Source organism: Haliaeetus albicilla, chromosome 4, assembly GCF_947461875.1.
Source record: "Haliaeetus albicilla chromosome 4, bHalAlb1.1, whole genome shotgun sequence".
Taxonomy (NCBI): Eukaryota; Metazoa; Chordata; class Aves; order Accipitriformes; family Accipitridae; genus Haliaeetus; species Haliaeetus albicilla.
The window spans coordinates 28,047,707-28,070,166 of NC_091486.1; the positions used below are offsets into that span (position 1 = coordinate 28,047,707).

The 22,460-nt window shown below is 35.1% G+C and overlaps 1 protein-coding gene across 2 annotated transcripts in view; it reads right to left on the minus strand.

Annotated features, from left to right (window-relative positions):
- CERKL (CERK like autophagy regulator) overlaps positions 1-22,460 on the minus strand; it is a 61,762-nt gene that overhangs the window by 1,101 nt on the left and 38,201 nt on the right. For both annotated transcript variants that reach the window (XM_069781593.1, XM_069781592.1), the window contains 9 exons: positions 18,167-18,230; positions 13,698-13,840; positions 7,462-7,536; positions 5,767-5,944; positions 5,456-5,524; positions 5,084-5,112; positions 4,890-4,998; positions 1,831-1,927; positions 415-590 (listed from right to left, as the gene is read on the minus strand). In XM_069781593.1, coding sequence (XP_069637694.1) covers positions 415-590; positions 1,831-1,927; positions 4,890-4,998; positions 5,084-5,112; positions 5,456-5,524; positions 5,767-5,944; positions 7,462-7,536; positions 13,698-13,840; positions 18,167-18,230 — 940 coding nt within the window. The remainder of the gene's footprint in view (positions 1-414; positions 591-1,830; positions 1,928-4,889; positions 4,999-5,083; positions 5,113-5,455; positions 5,525-5,766; positions 5,945-7,461; positions 7,537-13,697; positions 13,841-18,166; positions 18,231-22,460) is intronic.

Consider the following 22,460-nt stretch of genomic DNA (forward strand, 5'->3'; position numbering starts at 1 on the left):
ACTACATGTTTTTATTAACCTTACACACACTGCTTTCCAAGCAGGAATCCTTATCCCAAAAGGAGCTCCTCCCAGGAGTCACAGACCTTTATATACATCTGTTCTCCTCTAAGATACAGAAGGGTAAAGTAACAGGCAGAAGGGAAAGAAGAAGTGGAGCTGGAAGCTGATGAAGGAAGGAAAGGCCGTGTGGGTCATAACAAACCTTTCAAAAGATGGGCACAAGGCAACAGGGCAGAGGCCCAAACAATGGCAAAGGGGCCAGTCTGTGCAGTGCACAACAGCATTATTCTTAAAGCATTTACAACACCCCATTTTGGTGTCATCTGTTTTACACAGAGACGTAATACATTTAAGGTTGCAGTACTAATCTGTTACACATATACAGTCCATAAATGTAATACTTGGCCTTACCGGACATGAACTTCTGATGCTTCTTTCATTAAGTCTCCATCTATATTCCAAGGGTAATTTCCTTCCGCAGAAGCGGCATTCAAATATGTATTTTCTTTGGCATCAAACCCACTTTTAAGCCTTGGTTGTACTTTCACTTCTTGAACTGTGTAGGTCTCAACAAAGGGAAAATTGAACTAAACCAAACACAGATATATATTAAATGAAGATGAAAGATAAAGGTGGTTGCTTAGCAACAAACTGGATTACTTGAAATTAAAAAGCTTGCTTTTTTTTTGTCTTAAGTAAATGGGAACACTTAACTCAAGCTTTGACACATGAGGCACTATATATTCCAGCTAGCATTTATAGATTAACATGCTATTTTTAATCCTAAATAGTGCCTCAGAAAAAAATGGTAGTGTTCCATTTGCATTCCCATATCAGACTTGCTCAATCTACAGGTGAGATGGTATATTTTGCACATGCCAAAACAACACATGCTTTCAGAATATGTGAAAGTCCAAGCAGATTTTTTCCAGTGCTCTGTTCATCATTACCAGTAATACTGTCCTGAACAAGGCTAGTTAGAATTCTAGTAAATAGTCAGCTTAAGTGTAAAGGAGGGTCCACATCTCCTTGTCTAATTTCTAACTACAAAGGCAGAAAAGCAAAGCCTTCCTCTAAAAGCATAACTGGAAGGCATAAACTATTTCCTAAATGCAGCTGTTTGTTAGTGCTGTCACATGGAACTGTCATCCACCTCTCCCCCAAACTCTCTGACTGTTGACGAATTCAAACCTCAACCTTCTTGTAAAAATGATTTCATGTAATCCTGAAACATTTGAATGAGTACTAGTGTGCTTAGGCTATGCATCAGGTCTTTAAGACAGCAATAAGGCACTGTGTTTGGATGCTTCGTTTTTCTCTTCAAAGACAGAATAATGACCACAATTTTGAAATGCAGTTCTGCAAACATTCATAACTAGATTGAATGCATACCTGCTAAAAATCAATGGTCACAATCCACTGCTACCAGCACAGCATGCAGTGATCTGCTGAAATTATGGACTTTACCTATTTCTGACAAAGAGTTGCATGATGCCCTCCCAGGCTGCATTCTTGATCTCTGCACTACACAAAATTTAAACACAGCATGCACTTCCTTTATTGTGGTGAAAGGGCTTTACACCCATAAAACTATGGTACAACACAAATACAATTTAAACCATAACAGATGGGCTGAAATAGGCTAATCGGTATTAGTCTAGTGATTTAAAAAAAAAAAAAAAAAAAAACAACAGATAAAAAGGGGGCTAATGTATTCTGACAGGAAGCTAAGTCTCCTTATGAGGATGCTAACATTAACTCTTGCAGCATGTCTACCTTCACAATTAACTGTTCTTTTTATAATCACCAGAAAGATATTAACAGTACCTGATTTTTTATGCTGGTGTATCTTTTCAGATGTTTTATAAACTCTGTTCGAGAAGTATTTTGTACAACAATAAGAGCCATGCTTCCATTATTCAACCTGAAAAGCAGACCAATTTAGTTCCCAAAAGAAAATGCATTTATTTGGAAGTTTAACAGGCTCTCCAATAGTCTAGATGAAAAAAAAAAAACAACAAACCAGCTACCAAGAGTAAGTTAATAGAATAGTCTCAATGTTTTTTTAAATCTTTGCCAACCCCCCCACCATAGATCAATATAAACTATGTAACTGAGGTTATTTAGCACCAATACATTCATAACATAGACTGTAATAATAGAATTGTACTCCCTTATCAATACCCATAATTTATGGAACATAATACATATAATTTAAAAAAACCTGCTTTTCTACTTAACAGATGGTTTTTAAACATTGAGGATCACAAATTTGTCTTTTTGCTTTTCTCTCCAGCAAAGTATAATGATTACCTTAAATACTATGAGGCAGAGCTTTACCAAGAAACCATTCCCATGATGCATACAAGCACATCCATGGGTTCATTCACCTCCTCCATTAACACTCATGCTGCCCTACAAAGATCCCGATCTTCAACTATGTCGCTATTCAAACTCTCTTAGCAGTTCTCAGTACAGTTCTACTTACACGTTTCACAAAGCACATAAAAGTTAAAAAACTAGCAAATTTTGTACAAGATAAAACAGTCATATTCTAGAGATTAATCAAGAAGAGACCATACAGCACAGATACTCCATGGTCCAAGGTATGCAGTTGCCATTGATATTTTAGCATCTTTGAAAATTTGAGTCAGACAATGAGCTAGTATCAATTCATAGATTCCCTAATGCAACCATACCTTGTCACAGAAGCTAACAACCTGAATCTCAGTGCAATCATGCCTAAATCCCATTTAAGTTAGAGACAAATCAATGTTCGACAAGAGTATCTGGTGAACATGACAACCGCTGCTGTGATATAGAGATGATGTATTTCATATCTCCTGAATATATATATATATATGTGTATGCATATATTTATTCAGCATGTATGCTTGGAAAATATGTTAAGAATGTTTAAAAGAAATATTTCCAGCCTACCGCAGATCCCTCCCCCCGATAGTTCTCTGGCTACTGAACAACTGCATCAGGAATGTTCTCAGAGTACGATACAGCACAATCTAGGAAGATAATCTTTACATAATCATTAAAGTCGTCACCTGGCATAGCATTACTTTGCTGATTTAGAAAACAGTGATGGTGAAATTGAAAAAGTTGCCTTCTTATCATATTTGCTGCAATAAAAGGGCACAGCAGGCTACTGGGCAATGCATTTGGCACTATGGTCTTTTCTCTTCAGAGATGACTAAGAATTTTCATTAATTCTCTTAAGTCCAATCTGCAGCAAAGCACACCACCTATGCTGTGAGTAACAAATGTTCCACATGGCTCACACAGCACAGACAGTTAAACTTAGCTTGACATGTTTTCGCAACTTTAGACTAGTATTAACTAGAGTTACAGGTAGCAGTCAAAGCTTTCATTCCACTTCAAATGTTTTCACATGACAAAAACCTCTTGCAGAAAATAGGACAGAGTGAAGAAACATAGCTGAGTTTAGCTGATGCTTCCATAATGGGTCTTGAGTCTTTAACAATTAGTGCAGCATTTATGTTTCCCATATCGAAAAGCCTTACAGTCAGGATGCTATGAGAAATGAAGCACCTGTCTGAAGAGTCTAGTCTTCCTACCCTACTAGCTGACTGCACTCCTAAGAATAGTTTTAAAAAGAGAGGGGGGAAAAGGGATGTCCTTATATGAAAGGATAAGGGCATCCACTGAGCAACTACACTGTGGGAGAAACAGGCTCGTTCAAACCTGCAATAATTGCACGGAGTTGTCATAAAATTCCCTGTCACTGAGAAACAGGTGCCAGAACAGATGGAAAGAGAAAGCAAAGCTAAAAAAGAATAATTTCTTCAATTCTTGTCAGAATTTTTCTATGGACTGGTATATAACACACTAAGTGCTGAACAGAGTAAGTTCCTAAGAGGGGGCAGCATCAGGGCACTATCTTGAGGTATATGAATCTTAGCAGGACCTCTGTAGCAAAGAAAACTTCTCAATAAGAGTTCCATCAGAAACATTTGTTTCCACACTGGTTCCAAGAAGTCAAATTCTACCAGATCAGCCACTAATTTTGAAGAAAAATACTTGATCAATTCTAAGGCATATCTATTTTTACCTAATGATAATCAAATGAAACAAAACAGACTCATTCCCATAAACTTCCCTGAGTGTTGGGGTTTTTTTTAAATACACACACATATATATGAGTTTCTGCATTCTTTTTTGAGAGATTGTGTTGTATTTCATGTAGAACTACAAAGTTTGTACTTGCTATTCTGCTTAATCATCAACTGGATACATCAAGTACAAATATTTATCACCTGATAACTGTTTTGATCACCACAAAGCACACTCTCCACAATGGGCTAAAGGCAAAATGAGTCAATGTCAACAATCAGATTACATACTCATTTGTTTCCCAAAACCCTACATGTAGAAGCTGCATTTCCCAAGTTCAGGGGGAAAAAGAAAAAAAAGAAAAAAAAAAGACAAATGTGAATTTCAGTTCTTCATAACAGGAGAAAGATTCGTACTTCATTTTTGCTGGCTGTAAAGCAGAAGGTGAGGAGCACCTTTATGTCTGAAAAAATAAAATCTAAGAATGAAGTTTCTACATATAGCCAAATCCTATGACAGATGACTGCTCGATGACTACTACTTAAGTCAGACTTGCCAACTAATTTAATCACAGCAATTATCCACTCATTATTCTAGTTAGACTGCTTGACCTTATTTGCCTGATCCAAAAACTGATTACAATTCCTGGGATTATAGAGTCTGCTGCAGTCCATGCTCCCTCCCCCATTCCAGAGGGACTAGACTACCTAAACACAGGCTCATATTCTCGGAAAAGCCAAGGTCTTAAGGTAAGATGTCAGAATTTATAGACATGACTAATTCTCTAAACCCCTACTGACCTCGTATTAGGTGCCAAGCCTCTTGGTGCCATTGAACACAGACAAGGGATTGCCATAATGCTCACATTCAGGAAGTGACCCTGAATTTTGTGCCATTGATCCTTGCTACCTAAATATAACAGAGTAATTCTATATTACTCCAAGTTTAACCAGCCACAGTATGCTTTTAAATAATCATAAAAGCAAAAACTCACCTTTTTTTTTTATTTTCTCTTTCTTCTTTCTAAACGGGTGGAAACATGTAGGTAAAATAATTTAAGGTCATTTTAGCATATTTAAACAACATCTACTTTAGAAAAAAAGTAAGATCTTAATGGAAGAAAGGATTAATGGAACTGAACAAACCAGTAATACTGAGTGGAAGACTGCTTTGTAACAAATCCTCTATAGTCTACAGGGAACATTTTACAAAGTGTCAAAGTTTGCAGCTGTCAAAATAATTTATTTTTTTTTAAGATTGTTTTGCCTGATGATCAAATTTGAACAAAATTAAGAATTTGTACAATTTTATCTTCAAAGACACGTATTTTTGTAGCTTTGGAATTTTTTCACTCTGTTTTACTTACCTGTCATTCTCATGAGAGTCTTCCTGTGGAATATGTAGAGGTAGAAATGATAATTCACATTCCTCTGGCCTAGAAAAGTATTGATATTTACTATCATGTAAACCAATATTCTGACTGCTAGACAGACTTTTATCCATGTTAAGATGATTTTAAGGAGATGCTGAATATACAGAATTTATCTCCTCTTTAACTTGTAAGAGGGATATACATCACATCTGAGTTAAATCTGTCTGCATTTAAGAAGTCAAGATAACTAAACTACTGTTGTCTAAATGAGAAATACTAGAAAAATGTAACAGCTCATGGCATACTTGAGATCTGCCAGTGTTTTGATAAAAGCAAAATCCTTCCGCTGATTGGAGGGCATCCAACGGTGTTTTTCAGCCAAAGCTAGTGTCCTTGCACCAAAACCAAACATAGCTGAGAACCCAAACCGCAAAAGCTTGCTTGGAGTACTGAAAGTACAGACATCTACTGGTTGAATATGTCCTAAAATTTCAAAGATAAAGATCAGAAATTACAAATAACATCTGTATTTCAAAGGGAATACAACTTACTATTTCTTTTTCACCTAATTTAGCTGTGGGGAAAATCTCCAGACTCTTCTTTCTTTAGGAAGTCAAGTTTTGCTGATAGAAACCAGAATCAATCTATATATAATCAAGACTCTATAAAAGTAGTCATCTGAACAATGTTCAGATGCTTCAAAATGTTAAAAAAGTTATGGCAAAAATTCAGCTACTTCATCAGGCTGCAAAGGCGCTGAGTCTTAATTCTATTCAAATTTTTAACAATTAGTATCAATCAAGGAAAATTTAATATTGCTACATAACTATTTGCAACCATTTCACCAAATATCTGTAATGACTGAACATTGTACTGGAGGAGATATGGGAGCTCTTAAATATAGGTTTTAAATTTATTTATGTTTACAGTTATAGAATTTAGACATCTAATTCTGTTCAAGATGGGGCATATAATTTTTTTCTGTAATAAAACCTGAGTGGTTTCCATTAGATTGAGTGTGTCTGATTAAAAAAAGACAGTTTTAGATTTTGCCGTAAAGGCTTGTGTATTACTATCCAAGAAACTGAGCAAAGGCTCTTCCACTGCTGACTGCAAGGTCTAGAAAATAGATACTCAAGATGGACATTCCCAATTATTCTCTTTTTTTATTTGAAAAAAACCCAAAAATGTATCCTAAAGAAAAATCGCTTTGAGAGGAATATTAACACTGCTCAGCTAAGTATTTGCTATTTCCTAAGACCTGACAATAAGGTTTGCACTAGCAATCTAGGTTTTCCTTTTAGCGTAATTACATTTTCACATTCAAAAACCTATTTATTGTGCAGACCAAATGGCAAATGATGCAGTTTTTTCTACTAATAAAGCTTTCTTATGGAAACTGTTAGTATTTAAAAGAAATGCACATGGAGCTAAAAAGATGAATGATACTTTCTCAGAAATATGACAATACTTTCCAGGAAAGTCCAATCCTAACCACTTCCTCAAGCTGAAAGTATTGTATATTTTCCTATTGTCTTCAGCAGGTACATTAAATTAAAATAATCAAGTGATTATGCAACCATGATTATGCAGCTGTGTGGTGCTTAGTTGCCGGCTGGGCTTAAACCACGGCAGAATCATTGCATAATAACACATACGGAGTAACACTATTCACACAATCGAATCTTGAAAAGGTTACTTTTTGCATTAAAAGAACATCAGTAATAGGACATGAATGCCAAAATCAGACATTATTCCATGGCAGTTTTTAGTTACCATAAGATGAGGTCCACGACCTTTGCTACTAAACTATACTCAAAGAATCATAACCTTTCCAGTACACTAAAAATCAGGATAGAATCATTTGGGTTTAAAGGTCTTACAACATAGTTTACAGTGATATAGCATAATGGTATGCCTTTATTAAACCACTGGTTATGGCAAACTTCTAAATACTGTGTCATTATTTAAAATCTGATAATGTATGTAAAAATATTTACCCATTACAATGTGCAATGTTGCAGTCACTGCATGCTTAATACCATAGAGAGTGTGGGCCAAAATATTAGCAGTACCTGCAAAAGCAAACATAAACTATTGTAAAAATGAGAGATACAGAATAGCAAGAAAAAACATATATGTAACATTTTTTGAATGAAGAAACTGAGACATTTACTACATTTTCAAAAAAAGAAAGCCTCCTCACAAATTACTTAGTCTTGGTAACAGCAGAAATGCTGAACAGTACAAATTAAAACCATTAAAACTTCCAGAGGTCTATAAAATCCTCTCTGCAAATTCATTCATAAATGCCGTAAAAACCAATGGGGGTGGGGGAGGAAAAAAAAGCTTTGCAAAAATAGCCTTTTTTTTTTTTTTTTTTTAAAACCATCTCCCTAAAAATCACTTTTTCTATACATAAGTGCTGTACTGAGGAACTGTACTAGAAGGCAGATTATCTAAAAAAATATATTTGGGGAATATTTTTAAGTTGGAAAAATAATTTAATACTCAGCCAGCGTAAAACTGTACATTTCCCAGACAAAATTCTACTACATCTAGTGTAAGATAGCTGCTGTGCCTCTTGCAGGCTACATTTCAGATTCCTAGAAGCAATAGTGAATAAAATTAATTACTACACATCAGCTTTACATATAAGAACACATTAATGACTGAAAAACATCAAGAGAACGTAGAATTTGACGCGCATCTGACAAATCGTTGACTTGTATTCAGTGCATTAAAATTGTCTTTGTCGTTGCCTGGACATTGGCAGACCAGTTGTACTACTAGCCACTAGATAGGAGAGATTAATTTATTTTGAAACAAGGGAATGAGTAGTAAATCAGCTGGTAAATAGAAAAAAAAATTCATGAACTAGCAATGTGAGCATGGAGTTGGAAGAGAGAGTGGAAAACTAGCTATCAGTTTGTAAATGAAAGAAGCACGGTTCTGGAAGCCCATGTTTGGTGGCGACTGATATGTCAAGTCACTTTACCTGTGTAAGAAACACCGATATACATGTAAATTTTGCCCTTCTGCTTTCATGGATAGGACATTGTGTATCTGTGTATCAGCTGACTTTTAAACATCAATTTATTTTAAAAATCCTGAACAAGAAATGGTTGTGTCTTTCCTAAATGGGTAGAGTTTTAACAGAATTTCATGTTGATTTTTCTCATTGATCACATCTCTGGTGTTTCTTAGTCAAGCAGCAGGGCCACAGGATTCACTTCCGCAAAAATAAAGAACCATGGCCTGCCACGAAGCAGGCAGAATATTGGGCTTCTTCATGTCACTAATTAAGGGATGACTAATTCAATAACAGGTTAACTAAAATAACAAAAATTACAAAAGAACAATTTAGAACCTAACATTCCATAAAGGAATGAGTTCAGATAGATTTTCAAATCATTTTCTTGTTGCTTGAATTATTTAATATGTTACAGCAGCAATAGACAATTCTGGATGCTAAATTTGCCTTAAGTTTTATGGAAGCATTTAAACTTGTCTTTCAAAAGCAAGGGAGAGAAGAGAGGAAAGGGAAAGACTATTACATTTCAAACCAGAGGCACTCAATTTTTAAACAAGCACTTTAAAAGCATCATGTATCAGACTGAAAAATAATGTTCACCCCAAAACTCTGCAACCTTTGATGTCACATTAGTGGTAGGAAAAAAATACTAAATTTGGAAAGACTGATGTACATAGTTACAAAGCTCTAAAGGCATCTTGTCATTCTTATTCAGGAGTATATGCTTCAATTTTTTTCAATAATTTATCTGAAAAAGAATTTGTAAAATAAGTGGGAGTTGTATCTCAGTGTCTCACAGAGCACCTGTTACATCCTCAGAGCACCTTAAGTCTCTGGAAGTAATTCAGAATACTCAGAACCTCATGGAAAGCCTTCATAACATCAGAGAGAAGCTCTGAGTAAGGCTCTCAAAGTTCCCACTATGTGAAGGAAGTAAGTGAGGTACATCTATTAAGATAACAGACCCAAAACATTCTTTGAAGCTTACATCTCCAGCGGTACATGGGAGAAACCAGTTTACGCACAGTTTTATTCTTTGAACAATTAAAAAAAAAACCACCCTAATTTAGTTCACATATTTCTCAGAATTTTATAGATGACTATACTATTAATTGTTTTCTCCTTTTCCTAAAAAAAAAAATGTTTAAATAAACCCATCAAATTGGGATTACGAAGTACTTCGAAGGAAGAATAAACTGACAACTTCAAAAACTAAATGCAAGTCTTTGCTTTTTTCTCCCAAAAGAAAGTCTCTCTACATACACTAACAGAAAGTCCAGTTTATTAAGAATATTACAATTTCAATCATTTACATGCAATAACTTATACCAAACAACTCAACTAAAACTAATTAGAAACTTTTCTTTCTGTACAATACACATAATAAAGGCAAAAATGTAGCTCTAGATACAATTTACTATACAAAATAGTGAGTTTTTCAATTCAGTGAACATAAAATACAGTTCTATAAGGAAATTTCAGGGACAAAAAAAAATAGGTTTGACCTAAAAACCAATTCTTTACAGAATAATACAAGTATATGCCCAACACCATTTCATGTTTGAATGACTTATGACTTTTAACCTCTAGATTCAACTAATTCTGCTTAGCCAGTGAAGCTAGCTAAAGAAGTAGCTCAAAAATACTCAAATATTTCCCTCAGTTGAATTTTTCCACCTCTTATCAACTTTTATGAGAACCTCTGCAAAACAAAGGAAATCACACACACAAAAAGCAGATCATTACAGGTCATGCAAATCATGTTTATTTCCTGTAAATTGACAACAGGGAAGTTATTCTTCTGAAAAAAATATTTTTCTTTGTCACTGAACATAAAGCTAATAAAAGAGCACAAGGTGGAATATACTTCTGAAGATCAGGCTTGGTATGTCTTAAAACTGGGATTCCTCATTTAAGTAAGAGTAATTTATCAATACAGATGGCAGCAAGATAACAAATGACCACAGCTGAAGTCAATACCAATCTTCATACTGACTTTAATGAGAGTTAAATCTCATTCTTACTAAACAGGATAGGCACAAGTAATTGCATCCTTCTCTTAAATCTGTGGAGCTCATTAACATTTGCAGAAGTAAACAAGGCAAAAGCACACCCTTTCATGACTCCCAGGAAAATAAAACAAGTTTTGCCTGTGTTCAAAAACATAAGTAACGTGCCCACCCTTCCACAAGTTGAAGATCTAGAACGTGCACAGTTTTGCAGTAGTAAGTACCATCACCTTCTCTAAAAATCTCTTAATACGTGCCTAAGAGCATTTTGATGCCAGTAATGACTGAATAATGTATCTCATTACCTAGGTCCTATAGAAGCAGGATGCCACACACACACAAAAAGCTTATAAACAGAACCAAAACAATAAAAGTCATCATACAAAAATACTAGAATACAAGCTTTGCTGATTTACGTGGTGATTCAATAATGGTGGTTTTAATGCCATTATTCATCTTCCCAAGTAATCTAAACCTTTTTCTCCCCTATGAAAGCTCAGAATATTATTTACCAATAACAAGATGGTTCCACTGAACACTATCGTATTACTTCAGAGACTAATAGCCTTCTTTGATGCTCATGTATGGGCTTGCACACGTCACAGATTACTAACAGTCACAGTTTTAGATCTCACTCCAACTACTTAATTCACTGTAAAAAGGTTTCATCCATACAACTCCAGCATCTCTATCACCAGCATTTTTTTAAACAGAAACAAAGAAAATTTTATTATTCAAAAAATATAATTCTGTTAAAAATATTAACCCCTGCCATTACAAACAACTTCCTACAACCTCCTTCCTATGAAATGTGCAAAAGCATCACAGTAAGGACAAAGTATCTGCAGGTCATGTAAAGCATGACTGATGAAGGTACCAAACAGAAATTGTAGAGAAAAAAATTGTCCTTGGAAGTGCAAGCACTTCTGCAGTACAATTAACTTAATTAACCAGACAACATGAATATTCATAAGCCTGTTAATGTCTCCCCCATCCAAACAGATAAATGTGATGTAATGACTTCCTAGTCAAGCATAGCTAAAATTCTGATGAAAACTGCACCAACATTTTGGTTCTTTGCCTGAAATATCACAGAAATTAACAGTCCCTCAGTAATATTTTATTTTCTGAATTAATTGGAAATCATGAATTTATTTAAATGAACCATTTAGGACCAAAAGGTTCACAGCCATCAGATATAGATTGTCTCTTGTTCTCTAACAACTGGATAGCTTTTTTAATGTCCTTCCAGTCCCCCCTCCCCTTCCTCCCATTCCCTCTCCGTACAGTTTCTTAGCAGTAGTTCCCATAGCAACAAACACTCTTGCTAATGGCCAGCAGTACAACGCAGGCTTCCCCACATCTCATCCATTTGATCTGGACCAGAATAAGGCAGCTCAGTAGAGTGTTTTAGTAAAAACACACTCCCCTCTGGACCTTCCTCTTCAGGAGGTAAACTGTTTCAAGAGCAGCTCCTTCCCATCAAGTTGGCTGAAGCTTCAAAATGCTGTCTGAACTACTTATTATAGAGGCTAAAACCAGATTTTAAGCCACTCAGTGCTATTCCGTAAGACAATTTCTATTTTTACTCAGCTGGAGAATCCTGATAATTTGGTACAATGGATTTCAGGGTTGGGGGGGCAGAATTAATTGGCCATTGAGTTCCACCTTCTTCATGTGCACAAGTATCATACTTATCTGTTTCCTAACTGACTATTTTCTGGAATATCAATAATATAGAAATAAAATAACCTATAGATTATTTTTAAGAACCTACGAAGGAGTTTCCCACACTCTCATGCTATAAATTGTTCTCACCCTCTTTTAACAAAGTCTATGGCATTCTGTGTAACAAGCTGTACAGCATTCTTTTGGGTTTACAAATCCTTTTTGATCATGACATATTTGTCTTAACCTGAAGAGAGTAAGCACTAATGATAAGGCACAGTGACCTAAGCACGCCCAAACAGCATGGAGTCAAGTGCTGGAGAGATTCAATTTCAACACCATCAAGATATTCACAGCAACTGAACTGATAAGTGATGGTCCAACTGCTGTACTAAAATTCATTTGCTTCATGTCTTTGAGATTACTGTATCTCTTACCAATACGTTTCCAAGGTTTTTATAACTTGGAAAAAAGCTAGTGTAATCTTGCATTTTTACAAGCAATTAGGCTCTGTCTTAATGTTGCTTTGTAGAAATGCAAAGCAAGTCAGAGTACTTAAAACCTGCTTGATCAGTTCGGAAGCGACGCGCTCCTTTTTTTGTACAAAACTGAAAACGATTTGCTGTTCACCTGGCTGCAGGAATTTTCTTCTTCAGTAGTTAAAAACATCTGAGAAATTACAGCAAGTAATTCCATCAACATCCACACCAGAGGATAGTGTCCACACAAAAATACCCCTCCTCTTTTAAAGAGAAGTGATTCATATACTAGTCCAGAATCAACTCTGCTTGTACTAATTCTAGCTAAGCCTCCCTGCCTGGCCCAAGTTATACTCTGAGAAGGGCAAATACAAAAATTGGGTGAAGAAGGGACACCCCACCCCACCCCCCCCAAAACAAACAAAACCCCAAAAACATCCACACCACAAGATGCAAGTACAAGTTAATAAAGGAGCAAGAGTATTTTTCAAGAGAGATGCATACATTTTCCAGTTTGTAGAAGTAAAATAGAGAGAAAGCAGTTTTGTGTGCACAGTTGTTTGTTTGGGTTTTTCTATATAATCCACAAAAGTATTCCTGGAACACCATTTCAAAAGAGACCGTCAGCATGAATCCAATTGAGAATCCTGCCAAGAAAACTGAATAGAGAGGCAAAACAGCATGGCTTATATTAAGGAAATTCTAGAAAACAAAGTTTTCATTTAGTATCATTTCTGGCAGCAAATAAGGGCAAAACTTGATCTTTCCATGGATCAGCTGAAAATTACTTTCGTTTTCTTCTTCCTGAGCTTCTTCCTTTAGGCAAAGGGCTCATCTGTGCCATTACTATAAATTATCATAATGATTTAAAATCTAGTAATTTGTAATCAATCTCAATCACTAATTTAGGACATTTATTCAATAGCTCCCTTAAGTAACTGAAGCTTTAGCACCAAGAACTGCCTTTGGTAGCCAAAACTGTAAAACATGCCAGAGGGACTTAAAACAGATGACTTACAAAATGTAACAATACCTTTTAGTCTCACCTGCTGGTATTACTCCAAGAGGAACCGGTGCTTTAACAGGTGTTGGTATGTAGTCTGTGTCTTTTCCAGCATCTATCTGGGCTTTAAGTAGTAGGCCATGAGCAACTTCACTGACAGATCCGTCTCCACCAACACAAACTACCCTATTACAAAACAAAAATGCTAAACAGTTCAAAATAAACTCTTCCGTAGCTGAGCAAACAAGTGGAAGGAAGCTATCGCACACCATATACATAATGATATTTCAAATAGCTAAAACACGTTCTTTAAGAACAAGCTAGGGCTTCACTGTCACATCAGTGAATGTTAACTCACAAGATATAAGCATCCTTATTTCTGCTTTCTTCTGAGTAGGAGTAAATATATTTCACAACTTAAAGTATTTCTTACCTTATCATGCGTTATGCACGTGAACTGATCAGATGGAAGAATAAAGCACGTGCTCAAATGCCTCAGTGGAAAAGTTCTTTAAATCTTTCAATGCTGACTCACACAAGCATTCCAATGCTTTTTAATTGCCCTTATAATAACAACTTGCAAAATATTACAATAAAATCAAAAATACTTGAAAAAGCTAATCCACACACTGTGCAGGCAGTTGAGGGATTTAGCAAGGTATAAAACCTTAGTGCCAGCAATCCTTTGCATGAAGATACTTAATCACTGCTTTTGGAGCATGTAATTAAACTCCCACCTGCTGTGGCTATAGAGAGGAATGCATTTGTCTGTAAAAGCTCTGTCATAGCAAACATCTTTTTTTTTTTTTCCCCCTGTTTTTGTTTATTTAAGTAACTATTAAAGTGATTCTCCAAATTAGTAATGTTTGAAGGTTAAATGTTTTTAAGGTAAACACATTTTAATGATAAAAATAGTAATATTACCCTCCAAGCATTTATAATATAAATGTCAGATTTACATTAGGATGCACTTACTTAAAATATCCTTTTTTCATGTATCTATATGAATGCAGTTGTGAAACTATGTCCAATAATTCAACTAGATAAAACTAGTAAGTTCTTTATAAGAAAATACTCATCATGTTATTAATGTTTAAATCAAATTATGTCAGCTCCTTTTACATTTTTCTTCAGTTCCTATTATTATTTCCCAGCTATTTTTTAATTTCTAAATTTTTACAAATGTTTCCTCTATCCAGCTAAACACTGCCCACATTTTAAAAAAGCGTCTATAGCAGAAGTTTGGAGCGCATTTTCTTCCTGCTCGTAACCAGGAGTCATCTCCTGTCTTTTGTCTCATTTTTGGTTTAGATTGGTTTATTCCTAGGCTTAAAAGTTTCTGCCACAGCAGCAAAAATAGTTAATCTTCATAGTCTGATAAATTGTACACCTGGAATGACTTATGTGGATTGTCTTCTGGCTATAAAACTTTTGAAAACAGATATATTTTCTACTGATTTAGGGGGGCTGTGTTTGTTGTTATGGAAAATAGATGAAGAGTCCAAGGAATAACATAAAAATGCTGCTAACTCTAATTTTTATTAATTTAGCATTAATCATCAAGAGTTGCCTTTTTGGCTGGAATAGAGATACCATCAGGGATGAGGGATTCCAAAGCTAATCAGTGAGAACCTGCTACGCATAAGGAGTAGAAAGTCTCGAGCAAACAGATTGGCCCAAGACCTTGAAGAGGGCTTCATAGAGGAATAAACATCTGTCTAACCATCAGACACAAGTTTCTCAATCAACTATTCAGTAAAGTCTGACTAACCCAGGCTACTGTAAACAATATCCATAATTGCTTACGCCCCTTATTAGGGAAGAAATACATGGATGCATATCATGTGTTTCTGCCACCGTACAAACAAGAAAATGAAGCTGAGATAGCAGCACGACAAATGCACTCACTCCATTTGTCACCAACACTTGGCCCCAAGGCAGGGTAAAAAAGCACACTGCCAAGTTGGCAAAGTACCTAAATTTCCAGTGTCGGTAAGAAAGAAAAAAGTGGATAGGAAAAAAGGTGGAGTATATGAGATACACGACATATGCCTATGATCTTGCAAAATGGAGTGGGAACTGGCAAAATCAGAGAAAAGAAACAAACAGCTTTGACAAAGAATTAAAACATAGCAGTATTGCTTACAGAAAGCGCTGAGATACAAACTTCCAATTTACTACTGCAAATCACAAGCTTCAATTTATTTCACATGCTGTTTAACATGTAAGGAACCATAACTCACTCTGAGAGAAATTCAAGATCAGAAATTGTATGTTGCTATACCGCTTACCTACTGTAATGAATAAAAAACTATTGTGTTTTGCCCTTTATACATTTTTACCTGAATTAGCTTTCAGTCAATGTGAAACAGGCAACACTTGAAAAGCACAAGCTGAGTTAGAGCAGCAGACTAATGCACACAGGCATGGCTTTCAGTCCACACCTAACTCACCTCCAGTCGCTTCCAAGCTTGGGCAAGGCAGATCAGGTCTACGTGAACTCTGCCGTGTAGAAATATCACAAAAACTACCTTACCTTTCACCACCATGTATAGTGCCTTCCGCATCTAAAAGGAGGTACAGAAATGCTATTCTATTTTCTAAACAGGGAACTAAGTGGCAGATATAGTATCTGCCTTGAACAAAACCAGAAAGACAGAAAGCCAGGGCAAAACAGGAAAGAACTGAGGCCTGCCAAGTCACAAGCAATGCTGCACAATAAACAGGTAAAACTTCCCGAGACTTAATCTCTTTTCACTATTTCCATTATGTCAGGTGGCTGCTAGAATTACTAAAAGCCTGATTTTTCATCAGTAGGACAATTTCACTGTTGTGGAGTTAATTTTCAATTCAAACCAGATCCCGTACTTTTTCTGTTTTAATTTCCAATAAACCAAAATTGTCATTGAAATTTTATTTGGGAAACACTGAGGTGGTTTTGAGGGCCTATAAGATATTTATATCTATGGCAAAAAGTCTTAGGCTAGACAGCAATGAGGAAGTCACAAAGGACTTCACAGGAACATAATCAGAAGTACACCATAAGCCTTTAAACAATTTGAAAAAGAAAATCCCGATTTAAAATATTCTCTTCCTGTTCTTAAGAACAAATCTAAAGCTAATGGACACAAGAGAGACTAGTGATGTTTTTTAGCTTTCTTTTTCAAAATATCAGTCTTATAGCATAATATGAATGCTGATCTCATCCTATCACTCTGTAGATTTTACTTGAAAATAGCAGTTAAGACATCTCTAGGTACATCAGTGTACAGAGTTACCCTTGCAACCCATATTCCCTATGATTTTATATCAAAAAGCATCCCAAGTTAGATATTTAATAGGATGTTTTTCTGTATTGTGCTTTACTGAACGAGTACATAGATGGATGCCAGGCTATTTGAGAAGTTATAAAATCCATTTTTCAAACACTTGAAATTTCATTTTTGCTCATAACCTCTGATAATAAAAGCTACTTAATTTCCACATGAGGAAAAAACCCCCACACTTAGCTAACTTAGAAAGGACAGGTATCTCTTCACCTCAGAAATCCTGTCATCATATTGACTTAAGGGTTATTTTTTTCCAGTGTCTTCTGTACCTGTTTGCCCTTAGTTCTGGCTACTGGAGAGAAATCTCACAGGGAAGTACTCCAGTGACTCTACCCAATGATGAAGATGATACAATTCAAATATGACTCAGAGTAGAAAGGATTTCTGCAAGAAGATACAACCCTTCTCTGTCTTCATATCTGTTTCCCAGGACAAACTGGTTCCCCAGCTGGCACCCCAAAAGGCGTGTCTTATTTGGAAAGAAATTATCCTCAGAATCTGGAGTACATAGATACATTTTCAGATATATTTTCTCACCTAACTCTGTGAGTTTCTAGAACTAATAGAAATTGATTAGACTATAAAACACTATTTACGCCTTCCTGTATGGCTCACTGCATATTCTAATAAGAGTTGTAAGAATGCTGCAAGACTTCCACAGTATGCAAAACTGTTCTTATATATTATTGAATCTTATTATTGAACGATTAATGTAAAAATACCAGAGACTGCAGGATTAATCCATATAGCAAGGTCATTAAAAATGATTGAACAAGCATTTTCACTCTTGACTTCAAGTAAGTTTGAATGATTTAATTTTTTTGATGGAAAAAACCTTCAAGCTGCTTTTAGACAAAATGCTCTCCTTAAGAACTATTTGAATGGATAGTGTGAAATACAAGGCATTTGTGCCATTCTTGCAAATACAGAGACTGAAGCTTTCATGAAGTATATTTAAGAAAGCTTTATGTTTCTTTACCATTATTTATGAATCTAAAATACATACCTATTGTCAGTAAGTAATAAAAACCAAAGCATCTAATGAGAACTGATTTTCTCAGGCTTAATATATATGTGAAACAGAGTAACTCATTAAATACCTACCAGCATAGTTTTGGCTGGAATACAAACAAAAACTAATGTGATGAGGTTTACTAACATTTATTGTCACTAACCAACTTACCCATCAAATGCCTGGAGTTCACATTCTTTAAGTACTGAGAGAGCATGTCCTTCATACTCAGTTACTGTGGAAAATAACAATATTTAATTATCAGAAGATTAGATAATTTAAAAGGGTTTTTTAACTTTTTGCCTTTCTAACATAAGGAACATAGAGTAATTAACTACAAATTTTTAAAAAAAAAATCATTAAATGCATTAAAAGTATAAGAAGGTATGTTTTACAGTTACACTGGCTAAAAGGCAAGACACATTAAAACTCAGCTGCCATCAGACGCATGACTATTTAGTGCATTTAAATTCAGAGAATTAGAGAATATGTTTGTTGCATCAAAATACAAGTTTTAGCATTGACACAGTTGGTAAACTTCAGGAAAATGTAAGCATATCCTCAGTTAAGACTGAATTATTTCAGTATCAATCAAATTTAATTGCCTTTGTGTTAGGATATGCAAATTGCTAAATCAAAAATATGAGGAGTTAAACACAGAAGTATGAAATCAAGCCAAATACCAGTGACAACAGAATATAACACAGAGGAAGGTGGCACAAGTATACACCAGAGTTCATAGCCTCTGGAGGAAATGAATCTGTCACTCTACATTGATGTCTCTGTGTTTGTTGATACTCTATGTAGTACTGTAAATGCCAGTGAAGACAGGATAAACTGGCATACTACAGATGGCACAAAGCATCATAACTACATTTAGCATTTTCTAGGCCAGCTTTGCCAGAAGAGACAGCCCAGCTGCAGCCACCCATCAAAGATTTTTGCTGACTGACATGACACTTGCAGATGGATTTTTTGTGTAAGAATGTGCATCATTATATGCAAAATTACATTAATCTTTCATGCTTGTCTGTCCCTGATGCTGGCATAGTTCAGGGCTTTTCTCCAGTGTTTCTAAACACTGTTAAAATTATTAGTCTTGGTGTCTAAAACAATCATTCCGTATCTGTACCTGTTATAACAGTATTTCTACAGACTATTCAAATGCTGCTTACAAGAACTGAAAACACCCCTCTCACTCCCTATATATTACATCTATACATACACAAGAATGTGTGTATATATATATTGTGAGTGTATATATAACTTTTTTTTTAAGAAAGAAAACAAAATCAAAATGAAAGTGATAAAATTTTTACACCTTACACTAAATAGTTGTATATCAGCATATAACTTCAAAACCTCCCAACCAGTATTAGCAAAGTTCTAGTGCTTGGTGTTTTGGAAAATCTTAATTAAAAACTAGAGTTATTTTGATTATATCAAAGGCAGAGAATTATCATTTTGCTACAGAAATACCTATCACTATAATAGCTGTCAGGAATAATTTACAGAATTTACTTTCATGCAGGACCTCTTCTGGAAGATCAAAGCACAATATTTAAGCTATTGTACTGTTTTGCTTTTACCGATGGGAACTATCCTTTTATCATTACCTGTAGTTTGTGAAAAAAGTGACCAATAAAACTGTGCATCATGCAAAAAATGTAAAAACATTCAAATATCTTAGAATTGCTTAACTGTGAAAGAAACTCTTCCCAAGAAAACATACAGCTGGTTACCAGGTTAAGTGCCTTTTTAAATGAACATGATGATATTTAGAAAGTTATGAGTACAGTCTAAATAAAATGGTACAGTAAATAAGATTTTATTTTGTAAAAGAAAACATGCTCAGTGGTTTCCTAATGTAATGTATGTAAGTTATGATTACTATTACAAAATTAATTCACTCAAAGAACAAGGACATGAAAATAAAGAGGACTCCTGTCTACAGATAAATCAATAAAGGCAATAAAAATGACTAGTGTAAACCAGATTGAAGGGGACTATATCTTCTTTGCATTTAATAGCTTAAGTTTGGAAATTATATAGGAAGACTACTGCAAGGCTTAATGCTGGGGATCATTCAAGGAATTTAAAATGTGATGGGAGAATGACAGAGGTACACAGCACCTATTTTGAAATGTTGTGACAAAAAGGCAATGAAAAAATGAAGTTTCCAGGGAAAACATCATAAGAACATAAAGAAAAATCAATCAAGTAGGAAAAAAAAAAAAAAAAAAAATCTAACACAGACATAAAAAAGACCATGTCTAGAAAGTTTTCCGCAGGCTTGACAAGCTCCAGAGAGACATGTAAAAGTCACTCTGATAGCTGTAAAAAAGCTAAATGTTTGAATATTTGGTTGTGTTCGAATTCAGAGGGAAAACAAACAAACAAACAAACAAACAAAAAACCCACAATAAATTTTGGTAAGAGGAACAAAGAGCTTCTTTCACCTTTGAGAAGGATTCAGATTACATATTTGGCAAAAATATTATTTAGTGCTTTTTTCAACCATTTCTAATGCACAATTGAAAAAGTTTTCCTTTTTCAAGGACATTTTGTTCCCAACTTGTAAATTCCAGTACACATTTAGGTTCAAGTAATAGCATTCTGAAAGAAGTGCACTGATAGTGAACCTCATTTGAACAGAGTCACACATAAAGTATTTTGGAGTAACACCCTGTCTCTTGTAGCCAAAAAGAAGCTAAGGGTTCAGCCTCTACATATAGAAAAAGCAACATATAATTAGTCCAACATTTTAAAACGTGGGACACTTCCATATGACACATATAAATACTGGCACTCGTGTCACAGACTAATGTCAATAGGATTAAAATTGCTAATGATCATAACAGATTAACTGGTGTTGACACTGGATGAAAAAAAATTAATGTTATTTACTGTATAGTGAGTTTAAACCAATGTTATTTGTCCAGTTCTTAATCACTCTTTTCCTTTGTGATTCTGCCCTAAAAATGGGGGTGTGGGGAAGACTGTTGTTTTTGCCTAAACATCCAGCTTGTAATTGTGCATAAACAGAAGCAGAAGAGTCAAAACTAGGAAGAGAAGAGAGACAAGCTAGGAGCCTGTTGGGGTTACCTGTGTTTATTTTTCTTTAGTATGTGTAAGATTTTGCAAGATAATAATATATTTCTAAAATACTAGCTCCAATTATCAGTATTTGCCAGTACTTGTAGGCATCCCAAATGTGGAGCGAGCTTTTGCTGAACTGGATTTTTAGAAGAGCTACCATTCTTCTCCTAATAGCCATATCCCAGCTGCAGCACTCAAGATTGCCAAACTCTTAGAAGACTGTATAAAGACAAGTTTTTAAGTATTGCTTAGCCTTAACTACAGTTAAAGTACTGCTTCAGTTTAAATTTGCTAATTCCCACTTTCTACTGCACTAAGCACTTCAGAGAATTGTTTATTCCATGTAACCCAAACCAACAAAACACAATCCACTCTTTAAGACCTTTGGTTAATTTCACTCAAATTAATACATCTGTAGTGTGCAAAGTAATTTGGCAAAAAAAAGAAAACCCTACCAAATTTAAAGATAATAGGAGAAAGTAAGTGCTCCTTCAGAACTCACTTATTTACATACATGCCTTTTGACTGCTGTATATCCTTAAGTAGGAGATAATACCTCCACTCCAGACTTCCAAATAAAAAAAAAAGTTTATTCCAGCAGAAGTTACAATGAAGAATAAGATCTGTCAAGCTTGATCACATAGGAAGCAACAGCCAGCTACCAAAATACAAGATTGGATGAGGAGAGCTCTGTCTTTCAGCACTCCGCCGTCAAAGTTCGCTGGGCTTGGGGTTTTTTTTAGTGACCTGCAAGTCTTGCATTGTGTATGTGCTGGAAGCAAATTTGCTTTAAGATTTTTGTGGACAATGAATTTTAAGCTTTAAATATGTTTATGTGAAAAGTAAAACTATCTAACTATAGTTACTATAGTAACTATAAAAGTAAACTATCTTCAGTGTAAAGATTGTACAAAAGCCTTCAGCTTTTACTACTTAACACACCTTTCTACACCACTATGTATGCAAATATAGGCCATGTTTCAAAAAAGCAGTAACAGTGAGATGCACACTCCAACTTCACAAAATCCAAAACAATTATGGGAAGAAAAAAACCTGTTCAATTCACTTGAAATGAGGCACTTAGTTTTATTAGAAGATGGTACCTGTAGACAGGAGTTTCACTCATGACCCACGCTCACTCCTCCTTTATTTTTTTTTTTAAATGCATAGTTCTTAATTATTTAGTTCTCCACTAGCATTTAAAACTGTTATGTAGTTTTCTCATTTTGCCTGTAGGAGGAGTGTTAGGCAGCTAATAAGCACAATACCATTTGGACATTGCCAAAATAACCTTATTTTAAGGATAAACCATTAAACAGTCAGCTGGCTAAAACCAAAATTTTCTTTTCAAAATTTAAAAGAAAAA